Source organism: Rissa tridactyla, unplaced genomic scaffold (assembly GCF_028500815.1).
Source record: "Rissa tridactyla isolate bRisTri1 unplaced genomic scaffold, bRisTri1.patW.cur.20221130 scaffold_487, whole genome shotgun sequence".
Classification (NCBI taxonomy): domain Eukaryota; kingdom Metazoa; phylum Chordata; class Aves; order Charadriiformes; family Laridae; genus Rissa; species Rissa tridactyla.
This window is the reverse complement of record NW_026529697.1, coordinates 1-12709: the sequence shown is the minus strand read 5'-3', so window position 1 is coordinate 12709 and position 12709 is coordinate 1. Positions and strand designations below refer to the sequence as shown.

General features: G+C 69.1%; 1 protein-coding gene across 3 annotated transcripts; it reads right to left on the bottom strand.

The window, feature by feature from the left end:
• Nucleotides 1-27: 27 nt before the first annotated feature.
• On the bottom strand, nucleotides 28-3119 carry VPS28 (VPS28 subunit of ESCRT-I). 3 transcript variants are annotated; one of them, XM_054187610.1, is made up of 9 exons: nucleotides 2995-3119; nucleotides 2491-2519; nucleotides 2345-2382; nucleotides 1142-1231; nucleotides 936-1041; nucleotides 716-817; nucleotides 560-613; nucleotides 377-468; nucleotides 28-283 (listed from the first exon to the last, which is right to left on the bottom strand). In XM_054187610.1, the coding sequence occupies exons 1-9, from the start codon at nucleotides 3029-3031 to the stop codon at nucleotides 166-168; spliced, it is 666 nt and encodes a 221-aa protein (XP_054043585.1). In that variant the 5' UTR covers nucleotides 3032-3119; the 3' UTR covers nucleotides 28-165. The 3 variants fall into 3 exon arrangements, with proteins under 3 accessions (XP_054043585.1, XP_054043588.1, XP_054043586.1); XM_054187613.1 differs by lacking the exon at nucleotides 2345-2382 and having other exon boundaries at nucleotides 2995-3070; XM_054187611.1 differs by lacking the exon at nucleotides 2491-2519 and having other exon boundaries at nucleotides 2995-3037.
• Nucleotides 3120-12709: the final 9590 nt, after the last annotated feature.

Here is a 12709-nt window from a genome sequence, read left to right as displayed (position 1 = left end):
ACACACTGTCTTTATCAACGTGGCTGGTGGTTTTTGGGGTCCCGGCGTCACCGGCAGGTGACGGATGAGGGTTTTATTGTCCCCGGCTTCATCTTAACACCAGTAAGGACTGGGGGGGGGGGACTGGGAGGGCTGAACCGGGAGGGAACGGCGCTGCCGGCTGGCTCAGGCGTGGAGGAAGCGGTTGAAGGCGTTGTAGGCGGATTCCAGGTCGAACAACATCTGCCGGACCTGGGAATCGTCCAGCTCGTCCGACGCCGACATCCCGCTGAGCGTCTGCAGCCTGGGAGAAGTTGCGGGGGGGTGGGGTGGGGGGGCTGCATTAGCGGCATCCCAAAAACGGTGCCGGTAACGGCGCCGGCGCCCCGGCACTCACCACTGGTTGACTTTCTGCCGGCCCTCGAAGTCGGGGGGCAGGTGGCTCATGCGGTTCATGGTCTCCATCAGCTCCCGCAGGTCCGGCTGGATCTGGGGGAGGGAGCTGGGGGTGAGCCACCGCGCCGGCCTGGCCAAACTGGGGCTGCCGGCGCTGCCGCCGCGGCACGTGGGCGAAGCCTACCTCGTCCATGGCTCGGATCTCCAGGCGCAGCTTGTCCATCACCGTGATGAAGAGCTGCAAGAAAAGGGAAGTTTGGCTCAACCGCGACCCTTCCCACCCCCCCAAAACTACCGAAGCTGCCCCCAAAACCACCGCGGCCGAGCCCCGGCACCGTACGGAGACGATGTCGGCGATGCAGCGGTTGAGGTTGCCCTTGTCGTCCTTGATGGTGATGGGCCGGTCCTCCTTGATCCTCTCCATGGCCAAGGGGCAGTCGAGCTGCGGGGAGACGACGCCGTCAGCGGCGCAACCGGCGCCCGCCCGGCCCCGCTGCCCGGTGTGTGCCGGCGCCGAGCGAGCCGGTGGCACCGAGGGATCCAGCAGCGGCTCGGCTCACCCGGAACTTGCGGCAGAAGTCGTCGATGGAGCTGATCTCAGAGCCCTGCACTTGCTTGAGGGCGGCTTTGAACTGGACCAGGAGGCGGGAGCAGGCGGCCGTGTACCTGGGGGGGGGACGACACAGGGACGGGCTTGTCCCCTCCCTTGGGGACACGATGGCACCTCCGCGGCGCGCCATCGCCCTGCTCGGTGCCGAGGACTTACTCGTTAGGAGAGACGCAGTCCTTGATGTAGGCTTTCTCCAGGGCCTGCAGCGTCTTCACCACCGCAAAGAGCTCGGCCATGTTGTCGTACCTGCAACCGCAACGCGGACCGCGGTGGGCAACCACGTCCCGGGAGGCAGCGCCGTGGAGGAGGAGGGGACCGCGACGGAGGACGGGGGACCGCGACGGAGAAGTGTTCCAGGAGGGACCACGATGGAGGACGGGGGACCGCGACAGAGGACGGCGGAGCACGTTGGGAGAACGGGGTCCCAGGAGGAGCTGGGATGGAGAACCGGGGACGGCAGGGGACAACTCCCAGGATGTACCGCAGCGGAGAAGGGGGGACCGGGAGGGACCCTGATAGAGGATGGGGGACCACCATGGAGAGAAGGGGACAGTGGGGGACCGTGACGGAGAGCTGTGTCCCAGGAGGGACCCTGATGGAGAAGTGGGGGACTGTGACGGACAAGAGGGGACCAGGAGGGACCCTGATGGAGAAGGGAGTGCCGCAATGGACAACCGTGTCCCAGGAGGGACCCTGATGGGGAGAGGTGTCCTGGGAGGAACCACGACGGAGAACGGCGTCCCAGGAAGGACCATAATGGAGAACGGGGGACCGTGATGGAGAAGAGGGGACCAGGAGGGACCGTGATGGGGAGCGGAGGACCGTGATGGGGAGCGATGTCCCGGGAGGGACCGTGATGGAGAGAACGGGGACCACAGTGGAGAATGGGACGCTGTGATGGAGAACGGTGTCCCAGGAGGAACCGCGATGGAGAATGGGACGCTGTGATGGAGAACGGTGTCCCAGGAGGAACCACGATGGAGAACAAGGGGACCACGATGGAGAACGGTGTCCCAGGAGGAACCGCGATGGAGAATGGGACGCTGTGATGGAGAACGGTGTCCCGGGAGGGACCATGGTGGAGAACAGGGGACCGCGATGGAGAATGGTGTCCCGGGAAGGACCGCGATGGAGAACAAGGGGACCACGATGGAGAACGGTGTCCCAGGAGGAACCACGATGGAGAACAAGGGGACCACGATGGAGAATGGGGGGGACACACTGATGAACAACCGGGGACCGCGATGGAGAACGGTGTCCCGGGAGGGACGGTGACGGAGCGCGGTGTCCCAGGCTGTCCCACCGGAGCCGGTGGCCGCCTGGGGCTCGTCCCCCGTTCCCTGGGGGGGCTGGACTCACTTCTCCCTCTCCCTGGCGTTCTTGTAGAGCTTCACCTCCTGCGGGGACGGGGACAGGGCTCAGCTTCGCGGGGGCGGGGGGGGGGAGGCGACATGGCTCAGCCAGGGGCTGGTGGCCAGTGCCCTGCCGGGGGTGGCCACACTCACCTCGTAGAGCTCTGGCTTGTTCCCGGGGGCTGCGGAGGGAGGGGGAGGTCAGAGGTGGGGGGGGGGGGGGGCGCTGGGGGCCACACAGACACCCCACTCGGTAGCCCCGCTGTGTGTCGTCGTCCCCCCACCCCACGCCGGTAGCCCCGGGCCCCCTCAGTAGCCCGGGTCCCCCTGGGTAGCCCCTGCGGCCACTCCCCCACCTCCCCCGGGTAGCCCCGGGCCCCACCTCTGTAGCCCTGTCCCCGCCCCCCCCCCCCCCCATCAGTCCCGGCTTCTCCCCGGTAGCCCCGGTTCCCACCTCGGTAGCCCCGGGCCCCCCCCCCAAGTAGCCCCGGCTTCCCTCCGGTAACCTCGAGACCCCGCTCCACCCCCCCGCCCCCCCGAGTACCCCTGGTCTGTCCCCACCCCGCCCCCTCCCGGTAGCCCCCGTGTCCCCTCCGGTAGCCCCGGTGCCCTCCCAGGCCCGCGGGGAGCAGCGGGCCCCGCTGCCGCCGCTCTCACCTCCCATCCCGGGCGGCCCCGCGATACCGTGAAACATCCCGCCGGGGTCCCCGCCTCGCCCGGAGGGGTCTGGGACCCCCCCCCCCCTCCCCCTTTCCCCCCGGTGCCGGTCCGGGACCCCCCCGCCGCCGCCGCCGCCGCCCCCGGTCCCGCCGCCGGTGTCCGCGCTGCGCTTCCGCAAAATGGCGGCGGGTCGAGGATGCGGCGCTCGGCTGGTCGGGACTGGCGGGGAGGGGCGGGGCTTAGCGCTTTGGGCGGGGAAAGGCGCCCGTTTTAGCGGGAAAAGGCGATGGTTTTGGCGGGAAAAGACGCTCCGAGGGCTTAATGCCGCCCCCCGCGTCTTGGGGGGGGCCCGGCCCGGCGGGAGGGGGTCGAGGGGGGGATTCTGCCCCTCTGCTCCGCTCGGGGGAGACCCCCCTGCAGTGCTGCCTCCAGCCCCGGGGACATCGGGAGGACACGGAGGTGTCGGAGCGGGGCCGGAGGAGGCCCCGGAGATGCCGGGAGGGCTGGAGCCCCTCTGCTGGGAGGACAGGCTGAGAGAGCTGGGGGGGTTCAGCCCGGAGAAGAGAAGGCTCCGGGGAGACCTTCCAGCCCCTTCCAGGCCCTCAAGGGGCTCCGGGAAAGCTGGGGAGGGACTCTGGAGCAGGGAGGGGAGCCACGGGACGAGGGGGAAGGGTTTTAAACCAAAAGAGGGGAGATTGAGATTGAAAATAAGGCAGAAATTCTCCACGATGAAGCTGGTGAGCCCCTGGCCCAGGTTGCCCCGAGAAGCTGTGGCTGCCCCATCCCTGGAGGGGTTCAAGGCCAGGTTGGACGGGGCTTTGGGCAACCTGGGCTGGTGGGAGGTGTCCCTGCCCAGGGCAGGGGGTGGCACTGGGTGGGCTTTAAGGTCCTGTCCCACCCAAACCATTCGGTGACTCCATGATCAGCTGTGGGCAGACGTTGGCGCCGCAGCCCTGCGGGAAGGCAGGTTTCCGAAGGAAGGAAGGCAGCAGCTGGCTGGGAATGGAGGAGGAAGAGGAGGAGGCGGCCGCTGGCCTTGGCTGCCGTGCTGGCGGGTCAAGGATCGCCATGAGGTGGCAGCTGACGCAACCGTGGGCAGCCATAAACCCGCCGATAGCAGGGTCAGGGAGGTGAAGGCCGGGTGCTGGCGGCACCGGGGCAAAGGTCATGGGCAAAAGAGCCCCCACGGCGGGGGGAGCACCATGACCTTGGCCGTGGGGCGGTGCCATAAAACTCCCGGGGGCGGCGGGTTCATGGCGGGTCCGGTTCTGTGCCGGTGACTGAGGTGGGGCCGGTTGTTCCTCGGAAAGAGGCAACAGCAAAATAAAGGGAAGAAAGAAACCGCAGGAAAAGCCGTCGGCGTCTCCGCAGATTTCCGGTGCCGAGATGATGATGTCGAGGGGATGCCAAGAAGATCTCAAGATGATGCCAAGGAGACGTCGAGATGATGGCAAGAAGATCTTGAGGTGATGCCAAGAAGACGCCAAGATGATGCCAAGAAGACGTCAAGATGATGCCAAGAAGACGTCAAGATATTGGCTCTTTCGTAACGGCGTTCCCACACCCGTACGTGCTCCAGGCACGCGGGTCGGTGAAGGGATCTGGTTTTTGGTTACGCACCTGGTTACGGCGAGCCTGGAAAACAACCCTTGTGCTACGGCCACGGCCGCGGCTGGTGGCCGTCCCGCTCCTCGCGGCTACCTGCGGGTGACAGCCACCATCCGGGTGTCCCTTGGTCCTGAGAAACACCGTTGAGTTCTTCTGGTCACCTCCGAAACGGGGTTAACGAACGTGGCTCTGCATCCTCAGGGCTCCCAAATTGGGCAGGTGCCGGGTCGGTTCGTGGTTTATCGCCGGATCACAATTCGAGCTCGGCTGGAGGATTCCAGGATTCCTGAAACCTGGAGCGTCTTCTGCTTCGGAAAACCGCGGAGTTAAAGACAAAACTAAAGAGGAAAGTCCCTGAGATGCTCCGTGGCGTCACCACGCAAAGAAACCCCCTCGTCACCCGTCAGCAGAACGGCCCAGAAAAGGAAATCCGTTTTAAGGAGGAAAAACCCCAAATCTGCTTTTTCTTCTGGAGGCTTCAGAGGGGCCCCGGCTGGGACAAACCTTTGGGGGGGGGAGGGATTTGCCGTCCCCAAAGAGGGACAGAAGAGCCGAAGCGCCCCCGGCCGCGGGCGGTGGGATGGAGGAGCCCGGTTTGGGGGCAGACGTGCTCCCCACCGCTGCGTCCCTCGCCACGGGGGGACGTCTCCTCCCGCCGCCTTCGCACGGGTCTCGCGCTCTGCAGCCGGGTGAAATTTGCACTAGGGAAAAAAAGGGGGGAAACTTGAAAAAAAAAAATGACCCCGATTTTCAGCAGGAAAGGGTTGTCCAACGGCAACTTGGGTTCAACATTGAGGGGCCTTCGGGAGAAGCCCTTCGGCTTCGCGCCCACCGGGAGCGGGACGAGCCCCCGGTTTGGTCGGTGCCTGTCCATGAGCTCTTCCCTGTGCCCGTGGGCTCTTCCATGAATGGCAGCCCCGCCAAGGGGAGGAGGAGGAGGAAGAGGAGGAGGAGGAGGCGAGGTTGCCCTCCTTGCGCCCACCCTAGCCCACGGCGCGGCTTCCCCCTCGCCCCCGGAGCTGGGCCGGCTTCTGCGGTGAAGCTTTTGGGGAGATTGGGGACCGCGGTGCCCAGCCGCGCCGGTGACGTCAAGCGGGCGGCGAGGTGGACGCGTCAGACGGACGCGGCGTCTTCTGGAGAGCCCTGGACCCGTGGCCAAGAGCCGTGTGAAGTCCAAGGAAGACAAGGGCAAGGCCGTGGCCCGAGAGCCCGGTGCGGGCTGGGCCCTGCTGGGTTGGGGAACGGCCTTGCGGAGAAGGACCCGGGGTGGCCGAGGAGGTGAGGAGGAGTCAGGAGCTGGGCAGCGATGAAGGCAGCAGGTCCTGGGCTGGATCGGCAGGGGATGGACGTGCTCATCCCGCTCCACCCAACGGCTGGAGTCCTGCATCCCGCTCCGCTCCCCGCAGCTGGAGGAGGACGCGAACGCGCTGGGGAGGCTCCAGACGAGGGCCACGGAGACGATCCAGGGGCTGGAGAACCTGCGCCGGGAGGGAAGGCTGGCGGAGCCGGGTCTCACCTCCCTGGAGAAGAGAAGGTTGAGAGGGGACCTCGGCGCGTATTTCGGCGCTTGCGGGGCGGTGGGTTGGGTTTGGGGGGCTGCGGCGGGGGGAGGGGGGGCTTCTGTGAGAAGATGCCGGGAGCTGGTCCCGCGTAGGACAGAGCCAATTCCAGGTGGCTCCAGGACGGACCCGCCGTTGGCCAAAGCTGAGCCCGTCGGTGGCGTTGGTGGCACCTCTTGGGGTGAGGTGGAGGGAGACAAGGGGAGAGGAGCAGCCCTGCGGAGCCCAAGGCCGGGGAGGAGGAGGAGGAGGAGGAGGAGGAACTCCAGGTGCCGGAGCAGAGATTCCTCTGGAGCCCGTGGAGGTGACCGTGGAGGAGCAGGTTGTCCCCTGGAGCCCATGGAGGTGACCGTGGAGAAGCAGGTTGTCCCCTGGAGCCCATGGAGGTGACCATGGAGAAGCAGGTTGTCCCCTGCAGGCCATGGAGGTGACCGCGGAGAAGCAGGTTGTCCCCTGGAGCCCATGGAGGTGACCGTGGAGGAGCAGGTTGTCCCCTGCAGGCCATGGAGGTGACCGTGGAGAAGCAGGTTGTCCCCTGGAGCCCATGGAGGTGACCGTGGAAGAGCAGGTTGTCCCCTGGAGCCCATGGAGGTGACCGTGGAGAAGCAGGTTGTCCCCTGCAGGCCGTGGAGGTGACCGTGGAGGAGCAGGTTGTCCTCTGGAGCCCATGGAGGTGACTGTGGAGAAGCAGGTTGTCCTCTGGAGCCCATGGAGGTGACTGTGGAGAAGCAGGTTGTCCCCTGCAGGCCGTGGAGGTGACCGTGGAGGAGCAGGTTGTCCTCTGGAGCCCATGGAGGTGACTGTGGAGAAGCAGGTTGTCCCCTGGAGCCCATGGAGGTGACCGTGGAAGAGCAGGTTGTCCCCTGGAGCCCATGGAGGTGACCGTGGAGAAGCAGGTTGTCCCCTGCAGGCCGTGGAGGTGACCGTGGAGGAGCAGGTTGTCCCCTGGAGCCCATGGAGGTGACCGTGGAGGAGCAGGTTGTCCCCTGCAGGCCATGGAGGTGACCGTGGAGGAGCAGGTTGTCCCCTGCAGGCCATGGAGGTGACCGTGGAGGAGCAGGTTGTCCTCTGGAGCCCATGGAGGTGACTGTGGAGAAGCAGGTTGTCCCCTGCAGGCCGTGGAGGTGACCGTGGAGGAGCAGGTTGTCCCCATGGAGGTCCCCATGCTGGAGCGGTTGGTGGAGGACGGTCTCCCACGGGTGGGACCCCGCAGTGGGGCAGGGGAAGAGCGTGAGGAGGAAGGAGCCGGCAGGGATGAAGCGTCACGGACTGACCCCGTTCCCCGTCCCTCGGGGGGGAGGAGGAAGAGGAGTCGGGAGCGAAGCTGAGCCTGGGATGAAGGTGGGTGGGAGGGAGGTGGGTTTGGATGCTTGAGGTTCTTGTTTCGCGTGATCCCGCTCCGTCGTGGGTTGGCAATAAATGAAATGGATTTCCCCGAGCGGGTTTCGCTGTGACGGGGGTCGTGGCACCACGGCGGGTGCCCCCAGGAGCGGGTGAGCGTTGTGGGGGGGGGGGAACAGCCGCCGTCGGCGTCCACCGCGCGTCGGGGTCACCAAAGCGTTTGGCGAAGGAGGGAACCGCCGATGGCAGCACCTCCTCTTGCCCGTGGAGAGGGTGGCGCGTCCCCTTGGGGGGGACCCTCTTCCCACGGTGGCCTGGGGGTGTTTCGGGGCCCCTCGTGGGACCCCGGCAGCGCGGGGGGGCCCGTGGTTTTCACCGCCGCGTGCGGCAGCTCGGCAAACGCCGCGGCCAACGCCGGTTGTTGGGAGGAACAAGGAGGCCGTGAAATGCCCGGTGGTGGCCGGGACTCGTCTGTCGTCCCCCCCCTCCACCGGCACCGGGCTGGTGGGGGCAGAGACTCCCCGAGACCTGCCTTCCCCGCGCCGCGAGCTCGTGCCCAAGGCGAAACCCCGGCCAAACCGGCGCTGGCTGGCGCCGGGGAGGAGAAGGGAGGGATGCCGGGGATCATCCCGGAGCCAAACCCTCAAATACGGTGGTTTTATCCGGAAAAACCACCTCTTTTCCACTGGTGCCCACCCGCCAACGCCGCGGTGCTGCCACCTCTCTGCCGGAGCATCGCCCCGGCATCAAACATTAACCGCCCCGGCAGCTTGGCCGATGCCTCGCCGCGATAACGGCGGCCGGAATATCGCGTGGGAGGTTTATTCCTTTATTACCCTTAACGAGACTTGGCTCGTTGCCGGGATATTAACTGCCGAGGCGGCGGCGGGACCCCTTCCCCCGTCGGCGTTTCCTGGTGCCACCGCGGCGCTGCGGAGGGCTCCGGCCACCCGCCGTGGGGCAAAACCCACGCTCCCCCCCCCCCAACCCGGGTGGACTCGAGCCCACAGTCCCTGGCGCCGGAGGCTGATCCCATGGGGCCGCCGGGCCCGGCCGTGGCGCGGTGGGCGCGCGGCGCTGGACACCGCCGGCAGTGCCGGGAGCGCCGATGGGCGCCAGGGCGTCACTGGTGACAATGGGGGACGCCGGGGCGGACGCCGGTGGTGCCACCAGCCCGGCTGCGCTTTGGCTGTGGGGAGAGACCACGGCGGCACCAACCGGTGTGCCGGGACGGGCGGGCACACGGCGAGGGAGGAATCCCTGCCCGCCGGTTGGGTACGGGCCGTCGTGGTGCTCGGCCACGCCGGCCATGGTGACGCCTCGGAGGCCACGACGGCCTCTCTACCCGTCCCTCTGCCGGGGCACAGCCATGCCAGCACCGGGCACGGGAGCCGTGGGGCAACCAGGCAGCTCCTGGGGCACCGGCGTGGGCCGTGTCCGTGGGCCTGGCGGTGCCATGCGGTACCACACGCTGCCGCGCCGCGCCGCGCCACTCAGACCTGCCGTGCACCGACGTCCATCAAGGCGGCGCGGTGTGTCACCGTGTCCCCCCCTGAGTCCCTTCCCCTAGGCAGGGCGGTGGCGGCGGCGTGCGGTGCCGGCTCCTCTCGCACCCCGGTGCCGCGGACACCGCGCTCCTGCGGGCGACGAGACGCTCGGCGCGGCCCCGGCGCCAGACACCGTCCCTTCCCGGCGGGGTGTCACCAGGACGGCGCGCGGGGGGGGGAGCCCGGCACCCAAAAGCGGGGGACGCCAGCACCCGGGCACGAGCTCGGCACCGGAGCCGGGAGCCAGGGGGGTCCCAGCACCCCCGGGAGAGGCGGGGGCGGGGGGTGCCGTCGGCGGTGCCGGGGTTCGGGGGGGGCCGGGCGGAGGTGCCGGGCCCTGAGGAATGGTTAACCCGGGACAATCTCTCCCGGAGCCAATCACTGCCGCGGCCCCGGGCGCTTTTACGGCCCCGGCGCCCCACGGCCGCACCGGCACCCGCTGGCAACCCCCGGGGCAGGCGGCACGGCGGCCCACCGGCACGCACCGCAACCCCCGCGCCGCCATGCCACCGCTGCCCGCTGCTGCTGCTGCTGCTGCTGGTGGCCCCGGGGGCCGGCGGCCGGGACCCCCCCGGCGCGGCCACAGGCCATGGCGGCCCTGGAGGCCCTGCTGTCGTCGGGCCGGGGCTCCCTGTCCCGCGGCACGGTGCGGGCCCTCGTGGGCATCGCCGGCGGCCGTGCGCAGTGCCGCCACGCCGGGCCGTGTGGAACGGTAAGCGCCCGCGCCGCCGGCACTCGGGGGCCGTGTGGAAAGGGAGGACGGGGGCGGGGGGTCAAACTCCAGCGGGCCGGCACGGCGCGGCACACGGCACGGCGCGGTGCCGCGTGGCGGCGGCTGGCGCCCTTGCGGGTGGCACGGCGTGGCGTGGCGTGGCGTGGCGAGGGATGCTGCATCGCTGCGCGGCATTGTGCCGCGGCGCACGGCACGGCATGGCACGGCGTGGCGCGCCGCGTCGCCGTGGGGCACCGTGCCGCACTGCCTGGCACGGCGTGGTGTGTCGCGTCGCCGCACGGCACGGCACGGCACGGCCCGGCACGGCCCAGGCACCTGCTGCCCCCCCCCCCCCCGGGTCCCCGTCCCCCTCCCCGGGGGTCCCGGCGGTGCCGGCGCTGCCGTGGGGTGCAGGGGGGGTCCCTGACCCCATGCAGGGTGCCAGGGGGCCCCCATGGCCCCTGTGGGGTGCCCGGTGCCGTGCCGTGCCGTGCCGTGCCGTGTCACGGCGTGTGCTCCCCGTGTCCCGGGGGGTGGGTCAGGCCCCCGTCACCTTGACCCCCCCCCCCCCAAACCCACAACAAGGGCTTTGGGGTGCCCCACGGGACCCCCATGGGGAGGGGGGTGTGGGGGGTGCTCCGAGGGGGGGCCACGTTGGGGGGAGGGGTGTGTTTTGGGGGGTCCTGACCCCCCCCCCCCTCTCCGCAAGGCACCCTCATCTCCCTGTGTCACCCTGACCCCCCCGTGTCACCCCTGTGTCACCCCCATGTCACCACCCATCCCCCGTCCTCCTGCCCCCCCTGTGCCTCCCATGTCACCCCCCCATGTCAGTCACACCCCCCATGTCACCCTGCCCCCCCACGCCACCCCCATGTCACCCCCCCGTCCCCTGCCCCCCATGTCACCCCCCCGTGTCACCCCATGCCACCCTGACCCCCCATGTCACCCCTCATGTCACCCCCCATGTCACCCCCATGTCACCCTGACCCCCCCATGTCACCCCCCATGTCACCCCCCCGTATCACCCCCACGTCACCCCAGCCACCCTGACCCCCCCATGTCACCCCCCCATGTCACCCCCCCATGTCACCCCCCATGTCACCCCCCGTATCACCCCCCCATGTCACCCCATGTCACCCCCCCACGTCACCCCCCCACGTCACCCCATGCCACCCCAACCCCCCACGTCCCCTTCTCCCCCCACGTCCCCCCCCCCGGCGTCCCCGTCACCCCCGTCCCTGTCCCCTCAGTGCCTCTCGGCGGACGCCGTCCTGGCGCTGGCGGGTGCCGGGCCCCGGCTGGAGGCCCCCGACCTGCCCTGGCTGGGGGCCGCCGTGTTGGCCACCCTGCGCCAGCCCCCGGCCACCTGCACCCGCGGCACCGCGGGGGACTGGGCCGCCCGCGCCCGCGCCCTGCACCGCGCCTTCGCCGGCACCAACACCGACAACGGCACCGGCACCGACACCGACACCGGCAACGGCACCGGCAACGGCAACGGCAACGGCACCGACACTGACACCGACACCGGCAACGGCAACGGCACCGGGACCGACACCGGCAGCGGCACCGGCAATGTCACCGACCCCGGCAGCGGTGTCCCCCGCGCTGCGGGCGGTGGCGGAGCTGCTGGCGGCCGTGCAGCCCAACTACCGCAGCGCCGCCGGGCAGGAGGTGAGGGGACGCGCGCGCCGAGGGGAGCTGACACGTGCCATGGCCACCACCGCGTGGGTACACGTGGCCCAGGGAGGGGACGCGTGCCGTGGCCACCAACTGTGTGGACACACATGGCCCAGGGAGGTGGCATGTGCCAAGGCCACCATTGCGTGGACACCTGTGCCCTGGGGAGGTGACACTTGATGTGGCCACCGCTGTGGGGACACCTGTGCCACGGGGAGGTGACATGTGCCAAGGCCACCATTGCATGGACACATGTGCCCTGGGGAGGTGACACATGATGTGGCCACCAACTGTGTGGACACACATGCCCTGGGGAGGTGACACGTGCCATGGCCACCATTGGATGGCCATGTGTGCCCCAGGGAGGTGACACTTGATGTGGCCACCATAGTATGGCCATGTGTGCCCTGGGGAGGTGACACGTGCCATGGCCACCAACTGTGTGGACACACGTGTCCAGGGGAGGTGGCATGTGCCATGGCCACCATTGCGTGGACACCTGTGCCCCGAGGAGGTGACACATGATGTGGCCACCGCTGTGGGGACACCTGTGCCACAGGGAGGTGACATGTGCCAAGGCCACCATTGCGTGGACACACATGCCCCGGGAGGTGACACATGATGTGGCCACCATTGTATGGCCATGCGTGCCCTGGGGAGGTGACACGTGCCATGGCCACCACTGCACGGACACACGTGCCCTGGGGAGGTGACACATGATGTGGCCACCAACTGTGTGGACACACATGCCTGGGGAGGTGACACGTGCCATGGCCACCATTGCATGGACACGTGTGCCCCGGGGAGGTGACACTTGATGTGGCCACCATAGTATGGCCATGTGTGCCCTGGGGAGGTGACACGTGCCATGGCCACCAACTGTGTGGACACACATGTCCAGGAGAGGTGACATGTGCCATGGCCACCATTGCATGGCCACCTGTGCCCCGGGGAGGTGACACGTGCCGTGGCCACCACCGTATGGCCATGCGTGCCCCGGGGAGGTGACACTTGATGTGGCCACCACTGCCCGGCCGCGCGTGCCCCGGGGAGGTGGCCCGGGTGGCCCGGTGGCCCCCGCGTGCCCCGCGGGTGACGGTGGCCGTGGCGCAGGGCTGCGTGGACGCGGCGCAGGTGCTGGCGGCCGGCGCGGCGGTGTCCCCCGCGGGTGGGGGGCCGGCCGGGACAGCGGCTACTGGCCGCACTGGGAGCACTGGTGCTGCGCGGGCGCTGCCTGCGCCCCCCCCCCGCCCCCCGGCTGCGCCCCA

What these genes read in the sequence shown, in the direction of transcription:
- VPS28 (XM_054187610.1), bottom strand. Translation starts at nt 3,031, where the DNA reads ATGTTTCACGGTATCGCGGGGCCGCCCGGGATGGGAG. An exon ending in AACGCCAGGGAGAGGGAGAA is followed by an intron (nt 1,232 to 2,344) that starts GTGAGTCCAGCC and finishes TTGCGGTTGCAG; the next exon opens with GTACGACAACATGGCCGAGC. An exon ending in AGATCCGAGCCATGGACGAG is followed by an intron (nt 469 to 559) that starts GTAGGCTTCGCC and finishes TCCCTCCCCCAG; the next exon opens with ATCCAGCCGGACCTGCGGGA.